At 47.4% G+C, this 21,118-nt stretch overlaps 1 protein-coding gene across 1 annotated transcript in view; it reads left to right on the top strand.

Annotated features, from left to right (window-relative positions):
• Positions 1-21,118, top strand: part of EEPD1 (endonuclease/exonuclease/phosphatase family domain containing 1) — a 76,348-nt gene that overhangs the window by 45,336 nt on the left and 9,894 nt on the right. The window contains exons 3-4 of the mRNA XM_054991426.1: positions 19,371-19,481; positions 20,685-20,819. Coding sequence (XP_054847401.1) covers positions 19,371-19,481; positions 20,685-20,819 — 246 coding nt within the window. The remainder of the gene's footprint in view (positions 1-19,370; positions 19,482-20,684; positions 20,820-21,118) is intronic.

Raw genomic sequence — 21,118 nt, 5'->3', positions numbered from 1 at the left:
TTGCTTGCTTGCTTTCTATTCCGGCACAGTTTTTCCGTTGCCCTCAAGTGACTTTTCTCTTAAAGTGTAGACTGCAAATGCATTTTCAGGTTTCTTCGCCACTTCCACCCCAACCTACTGTAAGCAGCGAAGTACTTTTCAGCCTGAACAGATCTTCCTCACTATTAAACCTTTCTTGCCTTTGTCCGTTCAGAATCACTTTCACAGCAGATCAGGCTGTTCGTGAGTGACGTCATTGTTCAGCACAAGTTACCTGCTGCCCAAATACAACTCTGACCTTCTGTTGGCTTAAGTGTAGAGGTGGCAGCTTTTCTTTGAATGAAGCTAATTAACATTTTCTATGCATACACCATGCTTTATAACACATACATACGCAAGTGTGAATGGTCTCATAACCTGTTGGCCTCCTTACCCCAGTAACTGAATACCTCACAGCAGGGGCACGCTGGTCATTTAACTTACGGGGAAATTTCCTGTCACTCCACACTGGCCAAAAGAGCTGCTGGTAGCCAGGAGCATGCAGAACCAAGCCTCAGCAATTCTCCCAGTGCCCCAGAGGACGCTTGGTTCAGACCGTAGGCCATGGTAGTTGGTGTCAGCTCACCAGTAATCTTTTCCCACACTGCTGCCACTATTCAAGAGTGAGCGATTGGTGAGCTAAGACACATTGTTTGCACTGTTGAGCTGCGTGACCTCCTCAGTGCTGGGTTGTAACACCTCAGGGGCCGTTCAGCTTGGCTTCCTCCAGGGCCAGTTTCACTTCCCAGTCCATTTGTCTCTCAGTAGCTTTCCCCCCCCCCCCTTTTTTTTAAAGCTGTTTCTAAGAATTACTTCAAGAAAGGTGGAGACAGCCCTGTTTAAAGTTTTTTTATTTTTTAATATCTAACATAAAAAAACTACAGAAGACTACAAAAGTATAAAGGGGAGGGGAAAGAGAAAAAAAAGGGGGAAGGGAGAACTGGGAAAAGGGAAAATCAACATACAAACAACAAACACTATACTACATGTCTTGTATTCCCATACTGCAATTTTTCTTAAAAGTTAACTTTCTAATATGCTATCAGATTGGTAGGTCTTATACAATACAGATTATATTCAGGATCAGGACTTCTTCCCCCCCCCCTTGCGTCTCGGTCTCAATTCTCTCTGCGCAGCTGGAGCAGCTGCGCCCGCTCTTTCCTCCCCCCCACTTTCCCCTTCAGACTTCGAACTTTCTTCCTGCTGAAACTCCTGATGGTTGAACAAAAAGTCTGTCAGCTGCGCGTCCGATGTAATCTTGTAAGTTTGATCTTTATATCTGAACCAGACGCCTTCTGGAAACAGCCACTTATATTTTATATCACATTTCCTCAAGAAAGCCGCAAGTCCTTTATACTTGAATCTTCTTTTACAAGCCAAAAATGGAACATCCTTCAATATTTTAACCTTATTGCCCAAATAATCCAAGTCCACATTATACGAATTGTCTAAGATGGTGTCCCGAGTCTTCTTAGATGAAAAGTCAATAATAATCTCGCGAGGCAGCTGCCGCTTCATTGCATACTTTGAAGATGTCCGCCGGACTTCCAAAATATTGTTTTTTATCTCTTCTTTAGTTACCTTTGCAAATGGCGCCAAAAGTCCAGACACCAAATCTTTTAAATTTTCACTTTGCTCTTCTTTTACATTTTGAAGACGCAATACCGTTTGGGCACGGTCCGCTTGTAATCCTATTATTTGATTCTCCAAAAGCTTCACTTCCTTACTTGTTGCTTTCATGAGTACTGCGTTCTCGTGCGCAGACTGCTCTGCTCCGGTCGCTGTTTCTTTAATGGCTTTCACCTCGCTCTCCACAGAATCAACCTTTTGCCCCATTTCATTCAGTTTCGCTACAAAGGGCTGCACAGCATCGAAAACTGCTCGTCTCAGCAACTCTTCCAAAGTTTCCCCCTTCCCCTGTAACGTCGCCATCACCGATTTACTCATTGCTGGGCTCTGCTTTCTCGTCGCCATCTTAGGGGGGGGGCGCCAACTAAGTTCCGAAACTCGGTGCAGGGGAAGAAGTCTGCGCCTTTTTAGCTTCAATTCCCACCGATCCTTCGCATACGCTTAAAAATCAGAAGAGATTCGCTTACTTACAGGTCTTCACCTTACATCTGCTTATTGCCGTTCTCCATGGCCCGGCAGCACACGCGGTGCTGCGCAAGTCTGCTGGCCTCCATTGGAGCAAGCGGGCAATTTACCCCCTGCATTACTTCCAGAGGGTTCTTCCCGCGGCGCCCCGGATCCAGGCTCCCTCACTGGGAGTCCTGGAGGTTAACCCTCGCGGGTCAACCGCCCAGTCAGGCTGCTCAGACAGTTCCCCCCGGACCTGCGGAGAGGAACGTCCGACATGGCCGGGAAAACGAAACCGAAGAAAGGTGGAGGCAGCCCTGATAGCTGAAGCCCCAACCAACCCCCACCTTGGGTCCCAGTGCATGTATTTTAATTGTGCAAATACAGGGCTCATTTCAAGGGGGAACGCACAGGAATGCAGTTCCGGCAGTTCCCCAAAGAGGTCACATGTCAGATGGCCCCGCCCACCTGACTCACAGTCATTTTGGGCCCGTTTCAGCCTGGATTGGGGCTGAAATGGCCTGGATTAGGCCTGTGATGGGTGGTGGATCACTCTCCCACTCAGCAGCGGCCTGATCCTGACCATTTTGGGCCCCTTTTCAGACATTTTCAGCCCCTTTTTGCCATTTTGGGCCCAATTTTGGCCCTGAATGGCCAGGATTGGGTCCAAAACAGCCAGAATAGGTGATGTCAGGGGTTGTGGCATATGTAAATCAGTTATACGAATGACACACTTCCGGTGATGCCAAGAGGCGTGGCATATATTAATGAGTTATTCTAATGAGTTCCTCCAGCTCTTTTTCTACTAAATGACCTCTGAGCGAACATTTTCTTTTTCAACTAGGATATGGATTCCCACTGACCCCTTTCTACAGTATTGGTCAAGACTGGATGCTTTAGGTGGCAGGTTTGAGGCCGGGGTGGGGGGGACCACTGAACCAAGACTTGGAAAGCGAGTTTGTGTCCCGCTTGTGGTCTGTCAAGTCACTGATTAGAACTCGGACTTGGAGAAGCTGAAACCTCAAGTATAGCAGGCAAAAAAAATACTTGACCAGTCAAGATCCAGAGACTCAGGCCTCCAGTAATTAATCTAGGCCGAGCCTAGCCAAAGACTTCATATTGCTGCTAATCACAAGGACTAGTTGTCGCATAAAGCTTTCTTTACCTTCCGTGCCTGATGAGGCCAGAGCACACAAAGATCGTGGTAGCTCACGAGGTTAAAACCTAGTCTCACTAGCGTTACCAACCTCCAGGTATAGGACCTGGAGATCTCTCAGATTTACGGGTGATCCTCAGACTACAGAGATCAGTTCCTGTAGAGAAAACGCCAGCTCTGTAGAGTGGAATCTATGGCATTGTATCCCACTGAGGTCCTTTCCCTCCCCAGGTTCCACTCCCAAATCTCCAGGAACAGTGCAATCCTAAGCAGAGTTATGCTACTCAGAGCCATTGAAATCAATGTGCTTAGACTAGAGTAACTCTACTTAGGATTGCACTGTAAATCTCATCCCTTGCTGCTGCTGCTGCTGCTATTCAAATCCTGAAGTCCCTTGTACGTGGCAAGCTTCAGACATATTCTGAGAGAACCTCTTCTCCCCCACATCCCCACATCCATTAATGGGGTATACTTGGGATATTGACTCTTGGTTTTGATGCATGCGGACTGTGCATTTTGCAGCTGAGTGATGCCCCATTGAATAATGCTTCCAAACTTCCCAAGCTCATTCTTGCCCCTCATTCAGTCTAACTAAACTGATTTTAACATGTATGCAATTTTACTCACCATGAGTGCACAACTAAGGGCATAATCCCTGCTTATGAATGAAGGAATTGTTCATGACCATCTGATTAATGAGAAGCAGTGTTGTGTAGTGATTAGAGTGTTGGACAGGGCTTTTTTTCTGGGAAAAGAGGTTGTGGAACTCAGTGGATTGCCCTCGGAGAAAATGGTGACATGGCTGGTGGCCCCACCCCCTGATCTCCAGACAGAGGGGAGTTGAAATTGCCCTCCGTGCCGCTGAGCGGCGCGGAGGGCAATCTAAACTCCCCTCTGTCTGGAGATCAGGGGTTGGGGCCACCGGCCATGTGACCATTTTCCAGAGGTTCCGGAACTCCGTTCCACCACGTTTAGCTGAAAAAGAGCCCTGGTGTTGGACTAAGATCTGGGAGATCCAAGTTTAAACCAGCTCTCTGGCATGGATGATCTTGCTGGGTGATCTTTGGCCAATCATTCTCCCTCTAAGCCCTAACCTATCTCACTGGGTTCTTGTGAGGATAAAATGAAGGACAGGAGATTGGTGTATGATATAAGATTTTTTGGATCCTCATTGAGAAGGTAAATGAAGTCAGGAAAAAGGGAAAAAAGTCCATACTAAAACAGAATATCAAGTAATTGCTCTAATTTTGAATTTAACAAATTACTTAATTTTCTCCCTGATTCTTATGATTACATTAAAAGAAAATTGTTTTGTTTTTCTTTTTATCATAAGTCTAATTTTCATGCACAGAAGTCCAAGAAAAGAAGTTTGTAACTTGGCAGGACTGTGGTGGATGCATGACCTTGGTTCACACTGTTGAGTTTGGTTTCTATCCAGCTGCTTACTGAATAAATTACTTATTTTAGATTAAAGCAGTTCGTACACAGCCTGTATGCTAAGCTCTGGGAGATAGAATTTCGGTCGATACTTATGCGCATGTCCATAAGAAAACATGACTTCAGTTTTCTGGACGTAGTTGAAACATAGAATTCCAAAAGACTTACTCATGTAATAAACAGTCAGAATTGTATCTTTTTCTAGTAGTTTTTTTATTATGAAGTAGTTAAACAGGAAAATGTAATTTGAATGGTATTCCAAGAATGGACTAAAAAAAGTTCTAGAAATCTGTGTTTAATGGAGATCAGTAAAGTTGAGAAGGTGGAAGTTGAGACTCATTTGGAGCAGTCCTAGATAAAACCCTTCAGATGTTACTCTGAGAATTTGAATTCTTTTATATGTTAAGTATTTGGATAGAGAGGTAAAATCCTATTTTTTAAAAAAAAAACAAATACAATTCAACAAGTTTCCTGTCGGCCATTTTGGATAGCTCGGCCTTGCTGCGTTCCTGAGGCATAGTTTGAGTTGTGCTGTAAAAGAGCTGCTGCAAATTTCTTGCCGATTTTGGATAGATCTTCTTTTCCCTCTGCGTCTGCTTTCTCAAATATATAATGCAGGGTAAGCGATATCAGCTGTTTTCCGGGGTTTACAGGGAGGAAGGAGACAGAGATCTTTCAATGTGCGTCCATACCCGAAGGCTCCAACGCCACACCCCCACAAATACAATTCAAGCTTCGTTGTGAACTTACATAGGAATAAAAATTATTTTGAACACTTGAATTGCAGTGTATAACTACCAAAACAGACATTCCCTAGTTTTTTCCCCAAGCCGGTTAACTTCCATTAAAATGTCTGACCTGCTTCTCAGCCCATTGTGATCCCAGCAGGATTTTTACACTAGCTGACAGGAATATTTCACTTACTGAGGGTGCTCTGAAACGAGGCTTGCCACGTCCCTCAAGATCTAAACTGGGGAGTGGGGTGGTAGGGCTAGGGGCAATGGGGTACTCACCGTCAAACACATGTGCAAAGTGCACTTCACTGTGGTGCTGGAAAATGATGCCATTTTTCAGTGAGGTGGGGAAGCTATGGGTCACTTGGTGTGCGTGTGTGTGTGTGTGAGATGCATTAAAAATCACCTGAAACACTACATTTGGGAGTGATTTTTAATAGCCGGGTGCCTCTCCTCCTGCCAGCAGATGAATGGAAGTGGCAGTGGGGGATGGCCCCCCTATCTGAGACACAGAAAAATTGATATTTCTGATACTTAACAAACTAGCCTTTCCAATAAAAGCTAAAGGCAGTGCAAATGAGAAACTGAATCCCAAAGTACAAATCAATATGTTGGGGGTGGGGGAGGGCAAGGTTAAAAAAATTATGTTCCACCTGACTTATCTCTGAGGAAAGAGATTATTCCTGCATTTTAAAAAAGCCCAAATGTTTGTTTCCCATGGGGCCCAGAGTGACCAGTTCTCTGCCTCCATTTTGTCCCCTCATCCCCCATCTATCGACCCTAAGCAGATCCTGTTCTGCTGAAAAGAAGAACTTCCCACTGAGGTGCTTTGATTACACAAGTTCCTTGGTCACACACATGCACGCATACTCATTAATTTCCCAGTAGTTTAGCGGAGACCCTGAAGAACTAAATTCATAGCTGTTTCTTCAGCAGATGGCTGGCACTGGCTCCAGAACCATTCACCTAGTTCGTGTCTGAGGGAGAGGAAGAGAGAGGTTTCTCAGAGAGGCTTGCTTTTGGCAAATGTTGAAACTTGCGGTACATTATAAACCTTCAGAACTTGCAAGCGTTGCAGATGCCTGCATCAGTACAGTACAGTACAGTCTTGGCTGATTTGCTTAGTTATTGCTTTTGTTGAGATTGTTTTGTTTTGGCTTGATGGTTAAAATAATCAAATTAGTACACATTGCTTTTGATTTGCTGGTTTATAAAAGTCAAAGCATATTGAAATGAATTAAACCGACTTTGCTGTACCATCCAGCTTGGTGTAATGCAGTGGTTCTCAACCTTTTTGGTATGGTGAATGACAAGTCCAATTTTACTTCATATGGCGACCCATCCAGGGCTGGTCCAAGAGATTGCGAAGGCGCAGGTGGGGGGGGGGTAGGAGAGATGAGCAGATACAGGGAGATGGCAGATGTCGACAAAGAGGCGAGCGGCAGTGAAACACTGCAGTGGGCTCTGCCAGAGGATGGGCTGCTAAGAAGCAGTACCAAGACGGGCTTTTTTCCAGCGGGAACGCGGTGGAACGGAGTTCCGGCACCTCTTAAAAATTGTCACATGGCCGGTGGCCCCGTCCCCTGATCTCCAGACAGAGGGGAGTTTAGATTGCCCTCGCCACTCCCCTCTGTCTGGAGATCAGGGGGCGGGGCCACCGGCCATGTGACCATTTTCACCTAGGGCAATTTAAACTTTAACACCCCCCCTTGTTCCAGCTGACCCAAAGTGACGTCATTGTGCGGTCTTGGGTTCCACCACCTCTTTTCCCAGAAAAAAAGCCCTGACCAAGACAGAGCCTATGCTCCCACGCACCACTTTCTTTCCTCTCACTTTTCCACGTGCTGCACAGCTCCTACCTATTCTCCAGCCTTTCTGCCCCTTCTTCCACTTACTATCATAAAGATACTGGTTGCCAGACAGCTTTCCCCCTATTGTTGCGAAGGGAGAGGGCAAGGCAAGAATGTGAGAAGCTGGAAAGGAAGGAGAGGAGAGAAGGAGAAGAAGGGTGCAAAGGGCAGGAGCCATATGGCAGTCCCTTTATTTGAATACGATGAAATGTGGAAACCAATTTTAGATGTTTTAAATGCCCAAGAAGTAATTCCCCCAATGCAACAAATGTAAATGCTTGTTTATTGTAATTCTTGGGTTTTTAACAATTTGCCAAGAGTGGTTTTGATAATGTCTTTTATGGCTTAGTTTTAATCCCTTTCTTGTTTGTACTGTACAGTATTTATTTAAATTTTTTTAAAAAAGTTAAGGATGGCTGGCTTGCAACCCACATTCAGAAGCTTCGTGATCCACTTTGGAGTTCTGACCCACAGGTTGGGAAACACTGGGGTAGTGGTTATAGTGTTCAAATCTTCACTCTGCCCGTGGATTTGTTGACAATAAAATGGAGGAAGGGAAGATGGCATAAGCCATTTTGGATCCCCCTGGGAGTGAAAGCAGTGCATAAACAACTAAATAAATGATGGATCATGTTGATTTCTACCATAGCAGAACATTTTTGCAAATGACAGGACTGTAATGGGAAGGCCATTGTGTGATAGCAAGAGAAGAGTTATGCATCTCAAGGGTTTTGTGTCACTAATAGCTAAATGTTTGGGGTTTTTTTGGTTGGGTATGAGATATTAACGAGAGCAGCCAGCCTGATTGAGTGGGAGCAGAACATTTTGACAGTTGGCTGTGTAGCCAGTAGTGGAAACAGGAGTCGGAGGCTTGACGCTAGCTGGGTAAATGCATCTTCTGGCGTGGGGAAGTGTGACAGGGCTGCTTGGTTTTGATGGAATTGACGCAGCTTTAAAGGCTAACCGTTTAAAGATCTGCTAATGTTTGTCAACTTCTCCAGGCTCAGTCCCCCAAGCATGCCTACATATTCATAGCTAGAGGAAGGATTGTGCACAGAAGTTAGTGCTGCATATGGAATTCTCATTCTTGATTTGGAGTTGGGTGTGGGGAGGGACTTAGTCCTTTTTAAAATTTATAACCTGACTGGCTGTTGCAGGAGAAGAGGGAGCAAACCCAAAGAGAAAGGCGAACTATAAATCAACAACAGCAACTTCTATCTCCAGGAAGGATTGCCAAGCTTCAGGTGGTGGCTGGAGACCTCCCAGAATTACAACTGATCTCAAGGCTACAAAGATCAATTCCCTTGGACAAAATGGCTGTTTTGGAGGAAGGACTCTGTGGCATTATACCCCACTGAGATCCCTCCCTGGGCTCCACCCCAAAATCTCCAGGAATTTCCCAGCCCGGAGATGGCAACTCTATTTCTAAGACAGGAACACCCTTTTCTCTGCCAAAGAGTAGATTGATACAATTCAGGTATTTGTTTAATTTTTAACGGCTAGGCATTAGATCCAGTGGTCCTCTCACTTGAGGATTTTAGATCCTTGCTGCCGCCCAGGGTTGGTGCACTGTGGTGAAGAGAAGGAAAGAGATGAAAACGCTCACTCTTCCATCTTTGCTTGCTGTAGTATGCTAGTTTTCAGATGAGATACTGTCTCATTTTCCTTAAACTTTTCCATTTTGTCTTCAGGACTTTTTTTCATTGACTTCTATATTTCAAGCTAAGAATCATTAGATGTATTTACTTCTTAATTATTTAAAGATGTTTTCCCCTTGAAACTAGTGAGGTCAGTTACAATTGATTTTATTTTATTTTTTGTTTCCTCTTTAATGAATAATTAACTACCTAAAGACACTCTCCACATCAGATCTTCCTTGATGCAGTATTAATATGTAATCTGAACTGAGTTACAGATTTGATCTCAGACTGAGAACAGACCAAACATCGATGTTTCCAGCTTGGCTAAAACTTTAGGGAATGTCACTTGTCTTCTCATAGCTGACGTTAATCAGCCAAATGGTTCGGGACAGAGAAATGTTTCTTGTAAATCCTGAAAGGCCCAGCTGTAAGTTAAAGCTGCTTCACTCAAGGTTATGCACAAAGGTGTGTGTAGGGATTAAGCAGTTGCTGTTGTAAAGACTGAGTTTTCATGTTTTGCTGTGTGTACACATTTCTTTAGTACACTTTTATTGCACCCTTCCTCCAAAAACCTGAGGGTAATGTATATAGTTGTGTCCTCCTCCACTTTATCGTCACAACAACTCTGTGGTAAGCAGGATGACAGACAGTGACTGCCCCAAGGTCACTCAGTAAGCGTCCATGGCAGAGTGAGGATTCGAACCCGGGTCTTCAAGATGCAAGTCCAACTCTCTAACCTCTACGCTATGCTGGGGAATTGCAGTTATGTACATTCCACTGTCTAGATTTTTTTCTATATTTATTTAGAAAATATGATTCAGATATCAGAGTCCCCAGTATAAACTTAACAGCTTAAAGCTGATATCTACTTTAGGAAGCGTCAGAATCTCTGTTAAGGAAATAGGACTTGAAATATTGGAGCCTCTGGATTGGCCAAGCCTGGTATTAATAGTAGAAGCCCAGATTTCTGCCATTTCTTTGAACATTTAAAATTTTAAATACATTTTTGACTTCAAAGTGCTAAAGTGTCAACATGCAATTTGTAATAAATATTATACATAAGTATCAATAGATCGTCCCATAAATATCCAATAAATATGGTCCGTTGGATGGATTCCTTCCTGGAGATGAAAATCTTGGTGCTGGAGTGATTTATGTATAATTAAGAGCCTTTGATAAAGAATTTACCGAAACGGGATTACAAGCTGGCAGTACCCGTCAAGATCTTGGGCTCATGCTTGGCCATCAACTATAACCATTGGACTGCATTGTCCTTTGAAGAAAACTCCGTATTAACACCAATGAACCTATAAAGGAACAAGCAAATAGAATTACATCATGTAGTACGTCTCTGGAAGACTTGCATTATCTTCATAGGATGGAACTTTACCAGTTGAACTCCTGACTGTATTTGTATATAATTGTATATTTGGATATTTATTGGATATTTATGGGATGATCTATTGATAATTATGTGTAATATTCATTACAAATTGCATGTGGACACTTTAGCACTTTGCACTTTGGATTCAAAAAGTATATTTAAACATTTAAAAATTCATAATACCTATTTATTCCTTTTGACCTGCGATGTTTTCCCTTAGACATTGGTTGTTTCCAACTCGGAGGAGCCCTCTTGTTTACTCTTGATTTCTTTGAACATAGCAGCTCCTGCTGACTGCTCATAAGCACTGAACTCAAACCCTGAGTTGAAGGACACTCACTCCAGGACTAGATTCAGCAGTGCTCTGACCATGGTGGGTAGAATATCCCAGATCAATTTGCCCTTTTTTAAAAAAAGAGCCTTTACTGCTAGGAAATATCTGTCCATCCACGCCGCCATAAGCTGGGCAAAGTTCTCTTTGACACTCAAACAAATGTGGACATTCTCTCCTGGAGAAACAAAATAAACCTTTGTTCTATTCCCTTTTATTTGAGCAAATCAGTGTTATTTTTTTTAAGAACAGCTTTTTGTTCAAACCAAGATCTTTGGCTTGGGGGCCTGCAGGTGCCACAACAGTATTTAATTATTAGCAGGATGTTACTGGGCCAGGATGTTACTGTGTGTCTGGGGGGTGTGTGTGCAACTTCAAGGACGGCTTCTTCAGAAAGCAGAGGAATTTCCTTCTATAGACAGTGATAATCTACACATACGTATTTGCAGGGTTTTTTCCTGGGAAAAGAGGTGGCAGAACTCTCAAGAGGGAAATGAGGGAGAAACACATGAGATTCTTTGAAATAATATTATTTTCACGTGCTATTGTCGAGTATTTTCAAGAGGTGCTGGAACTTCATTCCATCGCATTCCTGCTGAAAAAAAGCCCTGTGTATTTATATGTCAGCTTTCCAAGATTTAGGAGCCTTTAACATTCACTTGGCGAGACTTCTGAAGGTGGAAACCATGTATAGAATCATAGAGCAAATGAAAAAGGCATCAAGCTCTGAGGGAAGGGGCCATTCGTCTATCCTTCAAATCCTCACAACCTTAAGCCAGCCTCTGCAGCCCTTGCTCAAATTACAGCTGCAGTCTGAAAAGGGACTTAAGAGTAGGGGCGTGCGCTGAAAAGAAAAAAAAATGGTAAACCTGGTTTTTGGGTTTTTTTACCAAATATGAGGGGGGAAATTGCAATTCCCGGAATTCCAAATTGATTCTCGAATCCGGTTTGGCTATTTCCAAAAGATTTGGTAAAATTCAGCCATTGTGTCATGGGCTGGGCCCGCCCAAGCTGGGAGTCCAGGTACTAGCACGAAGCCAAGGGGTGTTCAAAAGTCACAAGCCAGGTCCAGTCCGTAGTCAGAGCACAAGGTTAATGCCAGGGTTGCCTCCAGGATCCAAAAAGCCAAGCCAAGTCCAGTCCGTAAGTCAGAGCACGAGGGTATCAAGTCAAGGTGCAGGCAAGAGCAAGACACAAGGTACCAGGGCGTGGTTGCAGGTAGTTGACACGTTGCTTCCACGCCTGGCAGTTGCTCCTGACTGGCTTTTATAGCCAGGCGTGATTTTCAGCCAGCTCCTGGGGCTCCATCCTGATGCTACTCATCATCACTCTCCAGCAGCTGGCGTTGGCTCAGGAGACGAGCACTGCGCCGTCTCTCCTGCAGTTCCAGTCTCTGGCGCTGCCTGCGGCGCTCTCTAGGTGTGGGTGAGCCTGGGGGGGGGTGGAAGCCCCTGGCTGGGCTTCCCCTGTGGTGCTGGCAGTCCCTGACTGAGCCTCCCCTGTGGAAGTTCCTGGCTGAGCTTCCCCTGTGGTATTGGGGCTAGAGGGTGCTGGTGTCTCAGCTGCTAGCTGTGAGCCTTGATCAGCCAGCAGCTGCTGCTCATGATTGCTGGCTTCTGCTGAGTCAGGGCTAGGGCTGGCTACACAGAACTCTTCTTCTCCTGAGGAGTCCTGGCTGGCTACACGAGGCTCCTCTCCTCCAGAGGAGACCTCACTCTCAGACTGGGCTATGACACCATCCCCCCTCCCAAGGCCCCCCCTCCTCTGTGGCCCGGGCGCCCCCGGTTTCTGAGGATAGGCCCGATGGAATTGTCGGACTAGACGGGGGGCATGAATGTTCACAGCCGGCTCCCATGAGCGGTCTTCCGGTCCATACCCCTTCCAGTCCACCAAGTACTGCACTTGCCCCCGCCGGCGACGGGAGTCCAGGATCTGGGCGACCTCATATTCTTCTTGCCCCTCAATGGTAATCGGAGGCGGAGGAGGTGGTGGCCCGGGATGGTGCAGGTCTGGGGGTGACGCCGGGACTAGAAGGGACCGATGAAACACGGGATGGATCGGGAGGGTCGGTGGTAGTTGCAGGCGGTAGGCTACGGGGTTCACCTGGTCAGTGATCACGAAGGGTCCAAGGAACCGAGCATCCAGCTTTTTGGAGGCCCGTTGGCTGCGGATATGGCGGGTGGATAACCAGACCTGGTCACCTACGGACAGGGGAACACCAGGTTGCCGTTTCCGATCCGCAGCTCCCTTGTAGTTTTCCTTGGCAAGCTGGAGTTGCTCCCGCAACAGCTCATGCATGGATTGAAGTTCCTGGAGGCGATCGTCCGCAGCTGGGATTCCTGACGAGGGTGCGGTGCTAGGAAAGAAGCGAGGGTGATGGCCATAGTTAGCCATAAAGGGGGTCTGTTGGGTGGAGGAGTGCACTGCATTGTTATATGCGAACTCGGCCAAAGGCAGTAGGGCTAGCCAGTCATCCTGTTGATGGTTTGTATAGCATCTCAGATACTGCTCCAGGGTTGCATTGGTGCGTTCCGTTTGCCCGTCGGACTGGGGATGGTGTGCTGAGGATAAGTGGACTTGGGTGCCAAGAAGGGAGTGCAGTGCCCGCCAAAACCTAGAGGTGAATTGAACTCCCCGATCGGAAATTACATGGTCCGGTCACCCGTGAAGTCGAAAGACATGCTGAAGGTACAGGTGTGCAGTGTCCTGAGCGGTGGGGGGTCCAGAACAGGGAATGAAATGGGCCATTTTTGTGAATAAGTCCACCACCACCAGGATGCAGGTATGGCCTTTGGAGCAGGGCAGATCTGTAATGAAGTCCATGGAAATAGTCCTCCATGGCCCGGTGGGTGTGGGTAGCGGATGCAGAAGGCCGGGGGGTTTGCCAGGGGAATCCTTGGCCCGCCTACACGTCTCACAGGCTGCCACGTACCGGGCCACATCTGATTGCACCCGGGGCCACCAGAAGTCACGGGTCAAGAGATGGGTTGTCTTGTGGCGACCGAAGTGCCCAGCGGGTCTGGAATCATGGACCAGTTGCAGGACTTTCGTTCGCAGCGGGCCAGGTGGTACATAAATTCGGCCTCGATGGGTCAGTAGCCCCTCTTCCTCTGCGAAGCCATCCGCCTGGAGCTGGTGCGGCTCCCGGACCTTCTGGAGGTATTTCTGGGCAACTGGGTCCAGTACCTGTTGAGCCAGTATCTCCTCAACCAGCCCCTGGGAGGGTTGCGCGGCAGCGAAAGTTTCGGGAGCCAGGATAGTAGTTAGAGGCTCTTCCCAGCCTGGGGATGAGTTGTACTCTGGTTTCCGGGACAGAGCATCGGCTTTCTTATTCTGGGAACTGGGGACATACGTGATCCTGAAGTCAAAGCGGGAGAAGAACAATGACCAGCGGATCTGCCTCTGGTTGAGGCGGCGGGCGGTTTGGAGATGTTCAAGGTTCCGGTGATCAGTGAGCACTCGGACAGGGTGTTGAGCCCCCTCCAGATGGTGCCGCCAAACCTCGAAGGCTGCCTTTATTGCCAGCAGCTCCCGCTCCCAGATGGTATAGTTCCTTTCTGCAGGGGTAAGCTGGCGAGAGTAGTAGGCACAGGGTTGGGGGACGCTGGAGGAGGTTGCGCGTTGTGAGAGCACCGCTCCGATGGCAGTGCTGGAGGCGTCCGCCTCAACTACGAAGGGTAGCTGGGGATCTGGGTATCGGAGTACCGGTTGTGTGATGAAGCGTGCCTTCAAGGTCTGGAATGCCTCATTGGCTTCCGGTGTCCAATGGAAGGGTTCTCGAGGCCGGAGAAGCCGGGTAAGGGGAACAGCTATGGATGCAAACTGGGGGATGAACTGCCGATAGTAGTTGGCAAACCCCAGAAATCGTTGCACATCCTTCCGTGAGCGGGGGGGTTGCCAGGTCTGTACCGCTTCGACCTTAGCTGGGTCCATTTGGATACCCCGGGGCGAGATCACATGGCCGAGGAATTCTACGGCAGGCAGGTGGAATGCACATTTTTCCAGCTTGGCAAACAGGCCGTGCTGCCGGAGTCTTTGCAGCACCATGTGCACGTGCTGGGGGTGTCGAGCCGGGTTCCGGGAATAAATTAATATATCATCCAAGTAAATGATGACGAACTGATCCAGCAGGTCACGAAAGATATCATTCATAAACCTCTGAAACACCGAGGGCGCGTTAGTCAGGCCAAAGGGCATTACCATGTACTCGTATTGTCCATACCTGGTACTAAAGGCAGTTTTCCACTCATCGCCTTCCCGGATGCGCACCAGGTTGTAGGCTCCCCGAAGATCCAGCTTGGTGTAGATCTGGGCTCCCTTAACTTGCTCCAGGAGGTCGGAGATCAGTGGCAGTGGATACCGGTCTCGGACAGAGATTTTGTTCAGGGCCCGGTAGTCATTGCAGAGCCGGAGTTCTCCACTTTTCTTTTTAACAAAGAGGACTGGGGCAGAGGTGGGCGAGGTGGAGGGGCGGATGAATCCTCGACGCAGATTGGTTGTGAGGAAGTCCCGGAGTGCGGCCAGCTCAGGCTCTGATAACGAGTACAGGCGTCCCACTGGCAGGGGGGCGCCGGGGATTAAGACAATAGCACAGTCATACGGCCGATGCGGGGGAAGTTGGTCTGCCCCTTTTTCCTCAAACACATCTGCAAAATCTGCATATATCTCCGGTAGTGCAAAGGCCCCTTGTGCAGCGGCTGCAATTGGACCCGTGCGTTTATTTTCATGTGGGCAGGGTGTCCGGAAGCGAAGGTCCTGCTGGCCCCACCGAATAACTGGATCATGGCAACAGAGCCAGGAGAGCCCCAGGACCAGCGGAAAGTGGGGGATGCCCACAACATCGAAGCAGAGCTGCTCACGGTGATGCTGGATCTGCAAGAGAAGGTCCTGGGTTTCCTTGACCACTGGCCCAGAACGCAGAGGCCGCCCATCAATGGCCTCCACTACGGTGGGGGTCTTCTTTGCCCGCAAGGGAATCCTGTGCTGTGCGGCAAACTTGATATCCATGAAGCAGCGGGATGCCCCTGAATCTACCATGGCATACACAAATAGGCATCGGCCGTCGGGCAGGCACAGCTTTACAGGCACCAGGAATGGTTCGGGATGGTCACAGGAGGCATTGGCTGTTCCAACAAGTTGTTTAGCAGGAGTCCGCTCCAGAGCTAAAGCTGGGGCCCTCCTTTTTGCAGGGCAGTCATTGGCGTAGTGGCCCACCCCACCACAGTACCAGCAGAGGTTGTGGGTGTGACGCCGCTCCTTCTCCTCAGGAGGCAAATGGGTACAAGGCATGCTCGAGGGTGCTAGTTCTGCTGCCTTGGCAGGTGAGGCCTGGGGCGGAGGACAGCTTAGCACACGGGCTTGTCTCCGGTTCTCTAGCCGCCCATCGATTCGCAAGCATAGGAGAATGAGCGCTTGTAGTTCTCTCGGTCGTTCGGATCGGGCCACTTCATCCAATACCTCCTCAGATAGGCCCTCCAGGTACTGGTCGGCGAGGGCAGCTTCGTTCCAGCCCAGGTCCTGGGCCAGTAACTGGAATTCAGTGGTGTATTGGGCCACAGTCCCATTCCCCTGGGTGAGGGCACGTATTCTTTGGTTTGCTTTGATGGCCTTCAGGGGGTTCGCAAAGGCGGCAGAAATGTGGGCCACAAAAGTTTGGGAAATCCCCTAGCAGTGGGGATTTGGCCAGTAACAAGGGTGTGGCCCATCTTGCCGCCTGCTTCTTTAACAGGCTGAGGATAAAGCCGACCTTGCTTTTATCTGTGGGAAAGTCTCTGGCCCGAAGTTCAATATATAGCTGGCAGCGGGCAAGAAATGCTGGGAATTCCTCCACATCGCCCTCAAAACTGTCAGGAAGCTTCACTGGGCATTTAGCAGGCGGCAGTGCAGCAGGGGCAGCAAGTAGGGTGGCAATCTGCTGCTGCAAAGTCACCAGTGCTTGAGTCAATTGCAGTACCTGATCCTGCAGCAGAGCCAGGCTCCCCAGGGTGGGCATCGCCGTGTCCATGCTGGGAAGTTTTGTGGTGGAAGCAATCTGTCATGGGCTGGGCCCGCCCAAGCTGGGAGTCCAGGTTCTAGCACGAAGCCAAGGGGTGTTCAAAAGTCACAAGCCAGGTCCAGTCCGTAGTCAGAGCACAAGGTTAATGCCAGGGTTGCCTCCAGGATCCAAAAAGCCAAGCCAAGTCCAGTCCGTAAGTCAGAGCACGAGGGTATCAAGTCAAGGTGCAGGCAAGAGCAAGACACAAGGTACCAGGGAGTGGTTGCAGGTAGTTGACACGTTGCTTCCACGCCTGGCAGTTGCTCCTGACTGGCTTTTATAGCCAGGCGTGATTTTCAGCCAGCTCCTGGGGCTCCATCCTGATGCTACTCATCATCACTCTCCAGCAGCTGGCGTTGGCTCAGGAGACGAGCACTGCACCGTCTCTCCTGCAGTTCCAGTCTCTGGCGCTGCCTGCGGCGCTCTCTAGGTGTGGGTGAGCCTGGGGGGGGTGGAAGCCCCTGGCTGGGCTTCCCCTGTGGTGCTGGCAGTCCCTGACTGAGCCTCCCCTGTGGAAGTTCCTGGCTGAGCTTCCCCTGTGGTATTGGGGCTAGAGGGTGCTGGTGTCTCAGCTGCTAGCTGTGAGCCTTGATCAGCCAGCAGCTGCTGCTCATGATTGCTGGCTTCTGCTGAGTCAGGGCTAGGGCTGGCTACACAGAACTCTTCTTCTCCTGAGGAGTCCTGGCTGGCTACACGAGGCTCCTCTCCTCCAGAGGAGACCTCACTCTCAGACTGGGCTATGACACATTGTTTTCTGTGGGAAAATCACTCTGGGGCTATGTGATGTGTGTGTGTGGGAGAGGGGGGCATTGTTTAACCAAACTTTGCCAAATTTGGTGAGAGCTTACTTCTGACTATCCTCTAAAGACCCCCCCCCCCAAGTTTCATGAAGATTGGACTCAGGGGGCCAATTTTATGGGTCCCCAAAGAAGATGCCCCCAACTATTCTCCATTATTCTCTATGGGGAAAAATATCTGGGGGTGGCATTTTTCAAGCAAACTCCACCAAATTTGCAGAGAACCTACTCCTACAACAGTGTCCCTTGCTTCAGTTTGGTTTGGATGGCATATACATGATTCTGTGATGTGATGTTGATTCTATTGCTTCACTTTGGTTCTGAGAAGATTCCATTCCTGTGCTTCAGTTTGGTTCTGTTGGGCTTTCTCTGGGATGCACTCAGCTTGCACTTGGGAGTGTGCCTTGGCCATGGCAGCCTTGCCACAGTGTCTTTCTGCAATGGGAGTCAGCTTTAACTTTTTTCCCATAGGAAACAATGGAGTGGCTGGGGAGGCACCTTGTTCAGGGGCCCATAGAATTGGACCCAGGGTCCAATCTTCCTGAAACTTGAGGGCTCTTTAGAGGACTGTCAGGAGTAAGTTCTCTCCAAATTTGATGACATTCGGAAGAAAATTCCCTCCCCCAACCTACCAGATTGCCCCCAGAGTGATTTCCCAATGGCAGAATTTTTACTGAAAATTTGGTAAACGTTCAGAATACTTTTTTAAAATCTGGAATATCCGCATTTCACTGAATTAGCCAAAATTTGGTATTTTAATCCCAATTCTGAACTGAACTAGTGGGTGGGACTCAAGTGATACTGCAGGAGAATTTAGCATCTTTCACCCACATGGTCCATTTTTTGTTGAAAATAGACACCTGTTGACCATCTCCCCTTTTTACATAAGAATGGGCCGATGTGGATTCTTTGATCGTATCTGGTGTGTCCTCAAGTATGTATAGTTCAAATGCAAATTATACGTACATGTCATTAGCGTAACAGAATTAGTTCACATTTGTCTGCTGCTTATCGTTTATCCAGCTTCCCTTTCCTTCTCCCTTGGTTTCCCTGTCTGTCAAAATGTCAATTGTAAGCACCTTGGAGCAAGGGACTCTTTCTGTTAGGTCCCTCTGTAAAGCATGATGTACTCTGAAATAGTATTATAATAAGAAATAAAATGAATGAGTAAGCTGTTTAGCTGTAAGTTGATAGACTTAGTTCAACAGCAACTTGATGCTGGCAATCCAGCAAAACAAACGTTTTTGATTTGGTAAGGCTGCCGTATCGGCATGCAGAAAGCTTTGCGCTGAAAGTGTAGTACTTCACATTTAGTACTGGCTGCTTCTGGCAGATTTCCACAGAGAATCCCATCTTTAAGACAAATCTGATCCACACACCACCTGCAATCGGCTAACAGCCTGTTCTTTAAGAGGCCCGTGTGGGATGTGACTCAGATTGAATGTGGCACTGAAACACTGGGCACCCAGCCATCTTCACCCCCCTTCTTTGAGGACGGGCATTTCTTTTAGTGTTTATTAATAGACATTGCATTCTTCAAGTTTGCTCTAATTACTGGTGCTGCTTTGGCATCCTTGGTTAGGCACTTCATCTAATCTAAGTCAGTGTCACCACTGAAAAGCAGTAGAGCTGTTCAGAAGTTGGGGGGATCTCCTCCCACCCCACCCTACACTTTGAATTTAATTCCCTTTTTGGGTCCTAAAACGGAAAACTTTTTTTGAGACAGCTTTCTTCTTTGCCACCCTCTCAGTTTTCTTTAATCTGTTTCTTAGTCCTTTTTCTTTTAAAATGAAACCCTTATTCTAAGACGTTTACAGACTGAGATATTGTAAAAGAATTGTTTACATTAGCAAAAACCTAAAAATGTTCCTTCGTTATGCCTTTCATTGCTGATGTTGTCTCTTTGTTTGCAGTTTTGTATGGAGTTAAATCAGCCAACTCTGCCAAACATTCGCAAGTGGAGAGGCCCTCGAGGATGCTGGAAGGGAATTACTTCCGAGAAGCCCTCAGGCCATTCCCAGAAGGTATTTTCGTCCAATCATCTCGACTCTTTGTGACATTTTCTTTTTGTCCGTCCAAGTGCATAGTTTACATTGGTTGTCCTAGACCTTCCTGCAGTTTTTTTTGGGGGGGGGGTGGAGGTTAAGAATCGCATTTCTCTTCTGCTTTGAGCTGACTTCTCATAACTGACGTTCCCTTGGGCTTTATTATTGATTTTGGAAAATCTCACATTTTTTTTGTCAGATTGCAGCAAGTTTTGTCCATAAAAGCAAAGAGCTTTATTGAAATCACACACACACATTTTTGTCCAGGGTTATCTATGTATGGAAGGGTTTTATGCTTCAGTTCACTTGTTCAAGGTGATGTCTGCAAAAAGCACCTGAAAATAAAATGCAAGGTTGGATCCTACAGCAAATTTCTGCTAATAGAGTCGGGCTGGTTTTCACTGATTCCTGTTTCCCGTTGCAGATTTCTACTTTACCCCGTATGCTGTTTCTGAGAGTCACCATCCTCTCTTTTGGGCTGCAGCAGGGGTGGAGCAGCGAAGACGTTTCTGTTACCAGAAATTTACTATTGGATCCAAGAAACAGGCTCAGTTTAGACATAAGACGAAGCACCGGTTTAGACATAACACAAAACCTTTTTTTGAAAAAACTTTTTTGTTAGTTTGTAAAACCAGTATTCAGCTTCCAGATCCTGTGCAAATAGCCAAGCACTCAGTCAGGGTGGGGGATCTCCTGCTCTGAGTTCCTCTTGCCCACCACTGCTCAAAGCTACAGAGGGAGGGGGGGAATTAACACTCACTGGTGTCCAAATCATGGTGGCATCACTTTGGGGGGAAACCTTGGAAGCGACAGCTGCTGTCACTTCCGGGCTTCTCCTAGAAATGACATCACACTTGATGCCACCCCCTTCCATGTCCCCACCCCAACTCTCCCACCTGTTGTTAGGCTTGGCCTGGCAACCCTAGGTGCAAATTCATGAGGCCAGTTCATCATAATTCCCTTTGATAGAATTGAAAACTCCGTCCCTCTTCTCCCACAGAGACAGTTGACGAGAGCCAAGCTAGGTCCATGGGTTGACCCAAATCTTTAGAGTCAGATTCTGGAAGCACCAGAATATTATTCGTTTTTGGCAATCCATAGTTGCAGTTTGGGCACTTGTGTAAGTGAATATTTTCTTGAACAGCAGATAGTCTTTGTTAGCTTTTCCCTTTTGCTTTCCAGAGTGTGGAATATTCAGGCTTTTTGTGGGATGTGACTGCTGGTATAGAGCTAAAGGATGCCACCTGCTATGAGAACATACACACAAATGGGAACGGAAGGCAAGCATATCCTCAACCTTACGTTGCACACTTCAAGGTAACTTCCTCAAGAAAGGCCTTATTTTATTCTACCTCTGAGATTTTATACTTCAACCTGAGATTTACCATGGAAATACTTACGGTGGCATAGAAAGACAGTGACTGGTATCTTGCCACTCTGCTCAGCTGATTGTGGCCCATTCCTCGGACACAAGGACTCATCCTTCAATGCAGAAGGCCCTACAGATCGAAGAAGAACCCCCAAAGGCTTTTCATGTTGAAGGAAGAAGCTTCCTGACCATTCTGGCAGGATATAAACGGATGCAAATACAAGAATATCAAATCATGAAAGGCCTA

Source organism: Eublepharis macularius, chromosome 11, assembly GCF_028583425.1.
Source record: "Eublepharis macularius isolate TG4126 chromosome 11, MPM_Emac_v1.0, whole genome shotgun sequence".
NCBI classification, from domain to species: Eukaryota; Metazoa; Chordata; class Lepidosauria; order Squamata; family Eublepharidae; genus Eublepharis; species Eublepharis macularius.
This window is presented reverse-complemented; position numbering and strand designations above follow the sequence as displayed.